This window comes from Lactuca virosa, chromosome 9 (genome assembly GCF_052849685.1).
Source record: "Lactuca virosa cultivar CGN04683 chromosome 9, Lactuca_virosa_CGN04683_v6, whole genome shotgun sequence".
Classification (NCBI taxonomy): domain Eukaryota; kingdom Viridiplantae; phylum Streptophyta; class Magnoliopsida; order Asterales; family Asteraceae; genus Lactuca; species Lactuca virosa.
In genome coordinates, this window is record NC_136434.1 from 86,096,868 (window position 1) to 86,108,990 (window position 12,123).

Here is a 12,123-nt window from a genome sequence, read left to right on the forward strand (position 1 = left end):
TTTCAAACTCCATTACAATTATGTTTCAAACAAATGATTTCTTATGCTTTAAAATGTTTTTATCAAACAAACTGCTTTCAAATCATTTTATAAACTGACATTAAGTCATCAACTCTTATTTATTAAACTTTTCAAAGGTTTTACCAAAACTTCTTTTATCCTTTTATATTGTCAATTGCATGCCTATATATGTATATTTATATAAGTAATGTTTAAAGGACTTAGGACTGCTAGCTCGCTTTAATTCCTTTTCCTTGTTTGGATGTGGCCTTAGGGTATCGGTTATTTGTCCGAATGTCGTCTAAATATTAGTTATATATTATGTATACATATATAGACATAAAAGTTCTATCAGTCAATTCAGTACCTTTGGGTAGCAAAGGCATACTTTCGGTTATTCACATACATTACTAGTAACTATAATAGGTATAGTTAGGAGATACTATTTACTATTCCTAGTACAATTGTTAAAAGCATGTCTAGATATGTATAGTTATATAAATAATGTTTGAAGGACTTAGAACTACTAACTCGCCTTATTTCCTTTTCCTTGTTTGGATGTGTACTTAAGGTATCGGTTAGTTGTCCGAAGGTCGTCTAAATCTTACTTATATATTATGTATACATATGTAGATATAAAGGTTCTAATCAGTCAGTTTAGTACCTTTGGGTAGCAAAGGTATATGTTCATATATTCATATATATATATATATATATATATATATATATATATATATATATATAATTTCTAGTAAGCTATTATAGGTATAGTTTTGAGTATATATATGATTTCGTAACATAAATGTGGATTTCGACCTAGCAATTCGTTGCGGAAGTCACCTTTAGTTTCCCAGAATCTCTTCTATGGAGAACTTTTAGTATGGGGACTATCAATCACATTATTACTTACTTTCAGCGGGTCTCGTGAGAAGACTACTTACTTACCTACAGCGGGTCTCGTGAGAAGACTACTTACTTACTTACTTAGAGCGGGTCTCGTGAGAAGACTACTTACTTACTTTCAGCGGGTCTCGTTAGAAGACTATTTACTTACTTTCATTCGGGTCTTGGTAGAAGACTACTTTTTATACTAGTAGGAAATATGGGATTTTCTAGGGTTTTCATACTTATACAAACTTTTCCTCAAAACAATTCAAGTCTTTTATTACAAGTTTTATTTACCAATAATGACATTAAATACTTATGAATTCGCCAGCTTTATGCTGATACTCGCTTTCAAAATAACTTGTATTCTCAGGTCACCAATAGACAGGTACGATGACCAGGTTTTGTGAAGACGGAGCAGTCAAGACTCGTCTTTTATTTTGAATATTCATTATATTGTTTTATTCTATGAAAGAACACACTTGTATTTAAAATTATACTATTAATGCAATGGATGATGTTGTTGCTTGTTTACTACTTTGCATTGTTCTGATACTTTACATGACGTCCTCCGCCCCAGAACGTTTCCGCCGTTCTTGGTTTTGGGGTGTGACAGAAAGCCCTTTCTGATGAATATTTGAGGTAAACTTTCCTGTTTCGAGTAAAATTTTTGTAACATTTTTCGCAAGACTGTTGTGTATGAAATTGTTGAAATTGTATGATACACCTTTTAGGTTTGAGTCGTACCCGAAGAACGCATGTAAGAGGTTTGTAATGGGTCAGAAACCCACCTTCATAACTGACGACAACCCAAATAAGGATATCAACATTGCATTTTATAATTTACCTGTCATAAAAAGGTACATTTTCTTCTACTATTATAAATTCACTACTACTTTTCCACCATTTGTTTGAAGATTTCAATTTTTAATATATACAGATTGAGGGGACTGAGCACATCTGAGATAGGTAGACTAGTATCAGTTACAGGAGTGCTGACTCGTACTAGTGAGGTTAGACCATAACTCCTTCAGGGAACTTTCAAGTGCTTGGATTGTGGAACCATCATCAAAAATGTTGAGCAACAGTATAAATACATTGAGCCCATGATATACATTAATGCTATGTGCTCAAAGAAAGGAAATTGGGCACTTCTTCGACAAGAAAGTAAATTTCCAGATTGGCAGAGGGTCAGGATGTAGGAAACATCAAAAGAAATACATGCAGGATCCCTTCCTAGATCATTAGATGTCATTCTTCACCATGACATTGTTGAACAGGCTAGGGCTGGTGACACGTATGTAAATTCACACACCTTTTTTGTTTCTTTACAAAGATGTAGAACATAACTCTTTTAACTTTTACACTTCACTTTGCAGGGTGATCTTTATTGGCACTATGGTTGTGATACTTGACATTTTCGCATTGGGAACTCCTGGAGAAAGAGCTGAAGTTCGTAGAGATGGTGGTAGTAAACGTGATACCACTGGCACTGTTCAAGAAGGTGTTAAAGGCCTCCGGGCTTTGGGAGTTAGAGACCTTTCTTATCGCCATGCCTTTATTGCCAATTCAGGTTTTTCATTTTTCATCATTTTCCACATTTTTTTTGTCAATCATATTTCTTTAAGGAACATCTATCTGCAAATTGTTTTTGTGGGGATAGTCAATAACATTGATTCCTTGTTCAGATTTGTGATGGGATAAGAGATGTTGACATAAGAAATAGGAAGAGGGACGTTGAGGATGAAGACAATCTACAATTCACGGTTCTTGTTTTGTCCCCTTTTTGACCCATTATATATATCTTTACTATCTTATAAAAGAAATCCCACTATTTCTATAAATAGATTCAATATAATAATAATATTTTTTTAAGACGTACAAATCTCTAAGCTTAAAGTACAAATAGTTATGAATAAAATAATATTAAATTTGAAGAAGTAAACAAGTCAGGAAAATTTCAAATTCCTTAATTACGGATGGATAGGGAGTAGGGTGGTAATTATTTGGTTCCAAACCAAAAAAACCGAAAACCAAATCGAACTGAAATCGATTTCAGACCAAACCATATTCAAATTCGGTTTTTTGTTTGATTTGAAACCAACCCGAATTTGTGAATTTGGTTTTTGGTTCGAGTTTCGGTCTCATGAAGTTTAGACCAAACCAAACCGAAAAACCGAATTTATAAATTAATTAATTTAAAAATATATTATATATTTATATATTAAATAGAAACAATAATTATATGTTAAAAGCATTGTAATTTATGTTTGGATTTTTTGTATGAAATTTTAATATTTATGTTTGCAACTTCAGGTTTCTATGTTTAAAGCATTGCAATTTATGTTTGGAAAATTGCAACACTAGTTTTTATTTTTAGGTAATATTTGGTTTCCTCGGTTTTCAAACCGAATCAGAATTCGGTTTTCGGTTTGGTTTGGAAAATTTGAATTCGATTTGGTTCGGTTTTCGAATTGGACTAAAAAAATTTTCAAACCAAGGAAATCGATTCGAGGAAACCGAAAAAACCGTAAACCGAACCGATTTCCACCCCTAATAGGGAGAATAATTCAAAAGTTTACAAAATTTTGTTGGGTTCTTATATTATCCCATATCATTGCACCTATATTTATGCATAATTCAAGGAGTTAATTGGTACACGCCCTCTCTCATATTTTCTCTTCAAAAACGAATGATGCCGCCCCAGCCATATCCATCATTTGTTAACGCAATCACTATGGCCACTCTCCTCCTCCTGTCTTACTTAACCCTTCCTTAACCCTTAACCGGTGACCTCCACCAACACTCATGCGAGCCACTACTTTTCCTTTCTGCCAAGAATGCAACTGTCGCTATGCTTTTATTCTCCGTCAAGAACCACCACCCTAATTTTGACACCTTATCTCTTGAATCTCGCCTTCTTCCCCATCGGAAGAACATAAAATTGGGTTCTTCATCTGGAAATCTAACCACAAAATCTTACCCCCGTGTCCCCGCCACATTTTCTCTGCCTCCCATTCTATTGTGCAATCTCCCCAAATTTGTTTCTTGGAAACCCTAACTACACAATCCGACAACCACCACCAACCACCACTCTTGTGTTGCTGCTAAACCGACCGCCTTCATCCACCACGACGACGATGATCATTCGCCACGATCTACCAATGTCACCATCCTTCTGGACATGCTCCCTCCATTCACACCTCCAACCACAAGGTGAAGATGAAACGTTCAAGGGCATATACTAATTTGATGATCGACCATTTTGTAAGATTTTTCCCAAAACTATGCAAATAACGGTTTTTTGTACCAAGAAATGTACAAAATACTTTTCTTTTCGAAGTACATTTGTCGTTCTTTTTCCTCCCGTAACGTTTCTACATGCTTAATTACTTCCACGTTGACTGATTATATGGTGCAACAAAACAATGGCGCATCAAAAGTCAAGTTTGTGTGTATTATGCTCCCAACATGTGTTCTGGTGATCTTATTTAGGTACGTTGAGTTGGGGTTTCCTCTTCTTTTTCCTACCATGACATTTTTGTTAGTCAATCAAATTCACATGTTTGTGATGGTTTTATTTGGTTTTTGAATCTACTATGGTTTTGGCGAGGTCAGAAAAGTTGTTGCTACATTCTCCTCTACCATCTGTCAGTTGTATCTCACTTGAAATCCTCTTGAACTTCATCTCTTCAATCATGTTTTTTTGTTGAAGGATCTAGCTAGGTATAAAATTTCATATCTCCACATATTTATTTTTGATTAATCGATGTCTATTCTTATGTTGTAAAAAGGATTTCCTTTATTTTCTTTGAGTGCAACAAATAGTGATATCAATTCAATTTACACAAAAAATCTCTACACTTTCCTTGATCATTAATCTTCAAGTCCCTCTAAACATACTTGAGTTCATCGATATATGATATGGGTCTGATTGGTGGTGGCAAGTCAACTATCTTGGATTGAACTATGATTATGTTGAAAATTCAAATTTATGGTGCTTCAAAATGTAACCATCTTTGATAAAAATGGTTGATTCAACATTATTTTTGATGTTTGTTACTGTTAATATATATGATTAAACTTGTAATATTTGTATTTTTCTTGACTTTTCCATTCTTTGCAGGAATTACTACACCTGGCTAAAGCCATTTGGTGTTAAAAGCATAGGAGTATCCATATCTAGCAAAGTCTGGTACATTCCCAAGAAATAAAAGCTTGTATTTAAGGAGAAAATTTTAATTACGTGTTAAATGACTTGGTGTCCATATTTGTAGCTTGCATAGTAATGTAACCCAAAGAAATAAAAGTGGGTTGTTATTTATTATTGTATGACTCTTTTAGTTTCGTACACCAATTGTTTTTTTTCACCATATAGATTTATTTTTTGCATTTATTTCACATTGGACACTCTATAGTTTCACCAATACAATTTGTTTGTACATCGGTTTGTGGTTCTAGCAATATTTCTTCCTAATCATGTGGGTTTTGTGTTGTATAGTTTATGTCCTAGATTCAGGCCAATTGTTTGATAATTGTTTAGTTTGAAAAATGTTATAAGTTTGATGCTTAACCATGTATAAAAGTATTATAGTTTAGACATACTATTGTATTTAATTAATATTCAACTGTTTTTTTAGGTGGGATTGTGTTATTTTTTTGTTTTTGGCATAATGCTCACCTTAATATTTTTTTTTATATAATCATAGTAAATAGATATTTTGTAGTTTTATTTAGAAAATATAAAAAATTGTATGATACATTACATACTATTACTTGGAAAAAAGGAGGGACTATATAAAAAGAAATGGTTTACTAAATAAATAATTGAACCGATTTAATAAGATAACCAATAATAAAAACAAAATTTTCTTTTTTAATAGTAACTTATTATGAGGTGACTTTTTTCAATTGATATTATTATTATTATTATTATTTTTATTATTATCCTTATTAATTTGTCTATTTTGTTATACATGTCAAATATACATAATCGATATTGATGTGTATATATAGAATCAATATGATCGAAAATTTAATCTTAGATTTTTATTTTTATGAAATGGTTTATTTATTATGTTGCTCTTCGTAGAGGTGATACAGCTCCAGGAAGTAGAGTTGCATATCGAATGACAGTTGGAGGCTCTAATCAGACTTTCAGAGGCAATTGCCACTTGGGTCGGAGCATCGATTTATTTTAATCCACTTGGGTCGGAGCATCGGGTCAAGCGGCCCCGCCCGCGAGATGTGGCGGAAACCCTAACACTCTCTGCTTATTCTCCCGCCTAAAAGTGCATACACACATTCATTCATATCCTTCCCAATCAACGATTCACTTCCACAGTTGAGCAAAAAAAGAAAAAAAACTTGAGGAAGGCAGTAGCTAGCCAACAAGATGGATTCATATTTCACCGACGAGAAAGCAGCGAAGGTCGAGAATATCTTCTTGGAGTTTCTTAAGAGGTATCGCATCAGGGTTTTTTTGTATAGATCCAAAACAAATTGATGAAATTCATGTTATTTGACAAGTTTTGGTCTTTGCTTTCTAATTTAATTTTATTATCGTTACAGTTTTAGGTTAGATGCGAATTCGAGGGAACCTTTGTATGAATCGGAAATCGAAGCAATGAGACCAAACGAGTCCAACACAATGTTCATCGATTTCTCACATGTTATGCGGTTCAACGATGTTCTGCAGAAAGCCATTTCTGATGAATATTTGAGGTAAACTTTCCTTTCCTGTTTCATTTTTGGCTAGACTTTTGTGTTTGAAATTGTTGAATTGTATGATACACCTTTTAGGTTTGAGTCGTACCTGAAGAACGCATGTAAGAGGTTCGTAATGGGTCAGAAACCCACCTTCATAACCGACGACAACCCAAATAAGGATATCAATATTGCATTTTATAATTTACCTGTGATAAAAAGGTACATTTTCTTCTACTATTATCAATTTACTAGTATTTGTTTGAAGATTTGAATTTTGTATGTATGTTTGTGTACAGATTGAGGGAACTGAGCACATCTGAGATAGGCAGACTAGTATCAGTTACAGGAGTGGTGACTCGCACTAGTGAGGTTAGACCAGAACTCCTTCAGGGAACTTTCAAGTGCTTGGATTGTGGAACCATCATCAAAAACGTTGAGCAACAGTATAAATACACTGAGCCCATGATATGCATTAATGCAATGTGCTCAAAGAAAGGAAAATGGGCACTTCTCCGACAAGAAAGTAAATTTGCAGATTGGCAGAGAGTCAGGATGCAGGAAACATCAAAAGAAATACCTGCAGGATCCCTTCCTAGATCATTAGATGTCATTCTTCGCCATGACATTGTTGAACAGGCTAGGGCTGGTGACACGTATGTAAATTCACTCACACACCTTTTTTGTTTCTTTACAAAGATGTAGAACTAGAACATAACTCTTTTAACTTTTATACTTCACTTCACTTTGCAGGGTGATCTTTACTGGCACTGTGGTTGTGATACCTGACATTTTCGCATTGGCAGCTCCTGGAGAAAGAGCTGAAGTTCGTAGAGATGGTGGTAGTAAACGCGATACCACTGGCACTGTTCAAGAAGGTGTTAAAGGCCTGAGGGCTTTGGGCGTTAGAGACCTTTCTTATCGCCTTGCCTTTATTGCCAATTCAGTGCAGGTTTTTCATTTTTGATCATATTGCGATCAATTGTTTTTGTGGGGATAGTCTATAACATTGATTCTTTGTTCAGATTTGTGATGGGAGAAGAGATGCTGACATACGAAATAGGAAGAGGGATGCTGAGGATGAAGACAATCTACAATTCACGGTTAGGTTATTGACCCATCATATATAATTAATTCTCTAAAGTTATATATAATTTAAGTTTTTAATTTTTTTTATTGTTATTGTAGGCGGAGGAGGTAGCTGAGGTTAAAGAAATGAGAAATACCCCTGATTTTTTCAACAAACTTGTTGATAGTATGGCACCTACTGTTTTTGGACATCAAGACATCAAGCGAGCAATTCTGCTTATGCTTTTGGGTGGAGTTCATAAGTTCACCCATGAAGGGATCAATCTCAGGGGGGACATCAATGTTTGTATTGTTGGAGATCCTAGTTGTGCTAAATCTCAGTTTCTCAAGTAAGCATCTCTATCTATTTATATTTAAATCCTCTTTTATACAATGTTTCACAAATTTTTTTTTTTTGTAGATACACAACAACCTTAGTTTCAAGATCTGTTTACACATCCGGGAAATCTTCATCTGCTGCTGGATTGACAGCCACTGTTGCAAAAGAACCAGAGACCGGAGAGTTTTGTATTGAGGTATGTAAAAATATGTAAATTAAATACTGAAACATTCCAATTTTTTCAAATTCCAAACACCACTTTAATTCTTGTTTATGTGTTGTGTTATCTATCAGGCTGGTGCACTGATGCTTGCTGACAATGGTGTCTGTTGCATTGACGAATTTGACAAAATGGATATAAGAGATCAGGTAAGGTACTCATACTCATCACGAATGTATGTTATTTTCTTTTTTTTGCTATTATGCAATAATAATACCTCCTAATCCATCTGATTCTGATATCAAAAAGGTTGCAATACATGAAGCTATGGAACAACAAACAATTAGTATCACAAAAGCAGGAATACAAGCAACATTGAACGCAAGAACATCAATTTTGGCTGCTGCCAATCCCACAGGAGGCCGCTATGATAAATCTAAACCCTTGAAGGTCAGAAATTTACTAATCCAATTAATTATAATGGTAGAATCTATCTGTAATTTGAATTAAGATTTAAGAATGTTGCAGTATAATGTTGCGCTTCCTCCAGCCATTCTTTCAAGATTTGACCTGGTGTATGTGATGATTGATGATCCTGATGACACAACAGATTTCCATATCGCCTCTCACATTGTCAGAGTTCATCAAAAGCGTGAAAATGCTGTTGCTCCTGCCTTCACCACTGCACAGCTCAAGCGTTACATTCAAGTTGCCAAGTCTAAAAAGCCAAAGGTCCGTGTCTTTTTTTTTTTTTTTTTTTTTTTTTTTTTTTTTTTTTTGTTTGTTTGTTTACTAATAAAATGTTGTGAATTTTATTAATGCAGCTAAGTGTAGAAGCAAGAAAAGTTTTGGTTGATTCTTATGTTGCTCTTCGTAGAGGTGATACAGCTCCAGGAAGTAGAGTTGCATATCGCATGACAGTTAGACAGTTGGAGGCTCTAATCAGACTTTCAGAGGCAATTGCCAGGTGTCACCTCGATGATGAGGTAAACAATTTTTTTTACATATCTTGGTCTTTGCATAACAAATAAATACCACAAGTAGCAAACAAACACCTTTTTAAGTGTTACTAAAGATTGCATCTTTTTAATGATGAGGGGCATTCTCGTCTTTTCTTGTTTCATCTTTTTAAGTGTTACTAAAAGTTGCAATTTTTATTGTGACTTGTGTGCTAAGTTTGCTCCAAATTGTGTGTGTATTCTGTTTCAGGTTCACCCTCGCCATGTTAAGTTAGCAACAAGACTTCTAAAAACTTCAGTAATCAGGCATGTTTTATTTATGAGTAATTATTTTTCCCTATTTAAATAATAGTCTTTTTAGGTTAAGACAGGGACCAAGCGCGTAACAAAAACAAGAGTTAAAAAAATATAAGTTAGGGACCGAAGGTGCAAATTACCCCAAACCATAGGGACCATTTGTGTTTATTTATTGATTGTATCACTAATTACTATGTATTGGAGGAACCTGCAGTGTGGAGTCAACTGAGATTGATTTGACCGAGTTCCAAGAAGATGGAGATGGTGATGTTGAACCACAGACAGCAGATGCCAATAACGAGCAACCAGGTTGCTATTTATTTTGCTCTGGAGAAGATGGATAGAAACTAGAAATGTTATTTGGATCTTGGATAGAAATTAACAACTGTAATTGAAATTTTCTTTATTTATTTAATTTGTGTTTGTGTTTGTGCAGAAAATGGACAAGGGCAGGAACAGGAAGGGAAGAAACTTGTGATAACAGATGAATACTTTCAGAGAGTGACTCAAGCCCTTGTCATGCGTCTTAGACAACATGAGGAAACTGTTATGCAAGATGGTATCTTTTCTTTTTGCATCATATTAACATAACAGTAACACACCTTCATTCTGTTATACAATTCTACTTTCTTCTTTCACCTCCATGTAATTTTCAAAACTACAATATGAAAACCTCTTAAATATACACATGTTGGTTGATTTCTTGATTTCAGGGAGTGGGTTAGCTGGAATGAGGCAAAGGGATCTGATACAGTGGTATGTGGGTCAACAGAATGAGAAGAACAACTACAGCTCCATGGAAGAGGCAAAGGCTGAAGTCACCAAGATTAAAGCTATCATAGAGGTAATCAAATCCTTTCTAAAACTACAGTGTTGTAGTTAGTTCATCATAAAAAAAATCTGAAAAGAATGTTTGTTTGGGTATATATTGATGCAGAGTTTGGTGAGAAGGGAGGGGCATCTGATAGTGGTAGATGACGAGGCACAAGGGGATGATGGAGTACGTTCTTCTCGAAACAACAGGATTCTTGCTGTGGCACCTAACTATGTTATTCATTAAAATGCATTTAACATGCTTTGCTTTCAAATGTTGTTCAATTGATTAAAAGTCTTGATTTCTATGGATATATCCTCCAAATGGTTGTTTTAGTACAAAGTTTTAATTTATTTTCTTTGGCCACAATATATATATATATATATATATATATATATATATATATATATATATATCCTTCACCACTAATTTATCATCATTCACTATAATAAATAACTATTAGTGTAAACAATTAATATACCGATTTGGATAGTTTCTTGATTCTTATATGAAAGGTATCATAAATAAATTCTTATTATTCATCATGTATCTCAAGCAGCTTCAGTTGCTTATAAAGTATGAGAATGATAACAATAGAAAATTAGCTTCAGTTGCTTATAAAGTATGAGAATGATAACAATAGAAAATTAGCAGAGGGACTTAAATTGCCGAAAACTATAAATTGAAAGTCAAACAAACCAACCGAGGACTCAAAATGGAAATAAGAAAAAGTAGGAATGAAAACGCAAAAGAGGTGCTGATATAATTTTTTTCTAACAACCTTAAATAAGAAAAAAATAAAAAATAAAAACCTGTTATTATTGTCCGTAATATCAACTTTATTAAAACTTAATAAATTTAATGACCTTTAAAACCTACAAAAAGTTAAGCCATCAAATAAAAATAATTTCAAAACTTTAATTACCTTTAAAACGTGCAAAATAGATTGGGCTTCTGCTTCATATACTTCTCTACTTTCATAAATAGTTGATGAGAAAATTATTATTTTAAAAGCGTAAGTTATTTTTTATATATTATAAACACTCTTATTTGATTTCATATACATTGACCATTTTTTAGTTACCTAAATTTGCAGTGAATAGAACATCTTTTACATCGATTTATTTTAATATCGACTTGGGTCGGAATTCGGAGCATCGGGTCATGGCGGCCCAGCCCGCGAGATGTGGCGGGAAACCCTAACATGCACTCCTTATTTTCCCCCCAAAAAGTGCATACACTCATTCATTCATCTACTTCCCGATCAACGAATTCACTTCCACAGTTCTGCAAAAAAAAAAAAAAAAAAAACTTGAGGAAGGCAGTAGCTAGGCAACAATATGGATTCTTTCGGCGGCGCATATTTCACCGACGAGAAAGCAGCTAAGGTCGAGAATATCTTCTTGGAGTTTCTTAAGAGGTACCACATCAGGTTTTTCGTGTAGATCCAAAACAAATTGATGCAATTCATATTATTTGACAAGTTTTGGTCTATTTTTATTTTATTTTATTTTATTATCGTTACAGTTTTAGATTAGATGCCAATTCGTGGGAACCTTTCTATGAATCGGAAATCGAAGCAATGAGACCAAACGAGTCCAGCACCATGTTCATCGATTTCTCTCATGTTATGCGGTTCAACGATGTTCTGCAGAAAGCCATTTCTGATGAATATTTGAGGTACACTTTCCTGTTTCTAGTAAAATTTTACTAAAATTTATCGCAAGACTAATATAATAGGTCAGAACGCATGTAAGAGGTTTGTAATGGGTCAGAAACCCACCTTCATAACTGACGACAACCCAAATAAGGATATCAACATTGCCTTTTATAATTTACCTGTCATAAAAAGGTATATTTTCTTCTACTATTATCAATTCACTACTACTTTTTC

The 12,123-nt window shown here is 34.0% G+C and overlaps 1 protein-coding gene across 1 annotated transcript; it reads left to right on the top strand.

Annotated features, from left to right (window-relative positions):
* The first annotated feature begins 6,046 nt into the window (after nucleotides 1-6,046).
* LOC145137463 (DNA replication licensing factor MCM6-like) lies at nucleotides 6,047-10,582 on the top strand. The gene is made up of 17 exons (XM_079071593.1): nucleotides 6,047-6,348; nucleotides 6,457-6,609; nucleotides 6,688-6,813; nucleotides 6,891-7,247; nucleotides 7,345-7,543; nucleotides 7,617-7,694; nucleotides 7,780-8,009; nucleotides 8,081-8,195; nucleotides 8,294-8,368; nucleotides 8,469-8,609; nucleotides 8,688-8,891; nucleotides 8,984-9,145; nucleotides 9,369-9,424; nucleotides 9,630-9,724; nucleotides 9,852-9,974; nucleotides 10,129-10,259; nucleotides 10,353-10,582. The coding sequence occupies exons 1-17, from the start codon at nucleotides 6,281-6,283 to the stop codon at nucleotides 10,473-10,475; spliced, it is 2,436 nt and encodes an 811-aa protein (XP_078927719.1). The 5' UTR covers nucleotides 6,047-6,280; the 3' UTR covers nucleotides 10,476-10,582.
* Nucleotides 10,583-12,123: the final 1,541 nt, after the last annotated feature.

Excerpts from the sequence above, each read along its gene's own strand:
- LOC145137463 (XM_079071593.1), top strand. The coding sequence starts at position 6,281 with ATGGATTCATATTTCACCGACGAGAAAGCAGCGAAGGTCGAGAATATC. Across the intron at positions 6,349-6,456 it reads TTCTTGGAGTTTCTTAAGAG|TTTTAGGTTAGATGCGAATT; the intron begins GTATCGCATCAG and ends TTATCGTTACAG. Across the intron at positions 6,610-6,687 it reads ATTTCTGATGAATATTTGAG|GTTTGAGTCGTACCTGAAGA; the intron begins GTAAACTTTCCT and ends TACACCTTTTAG.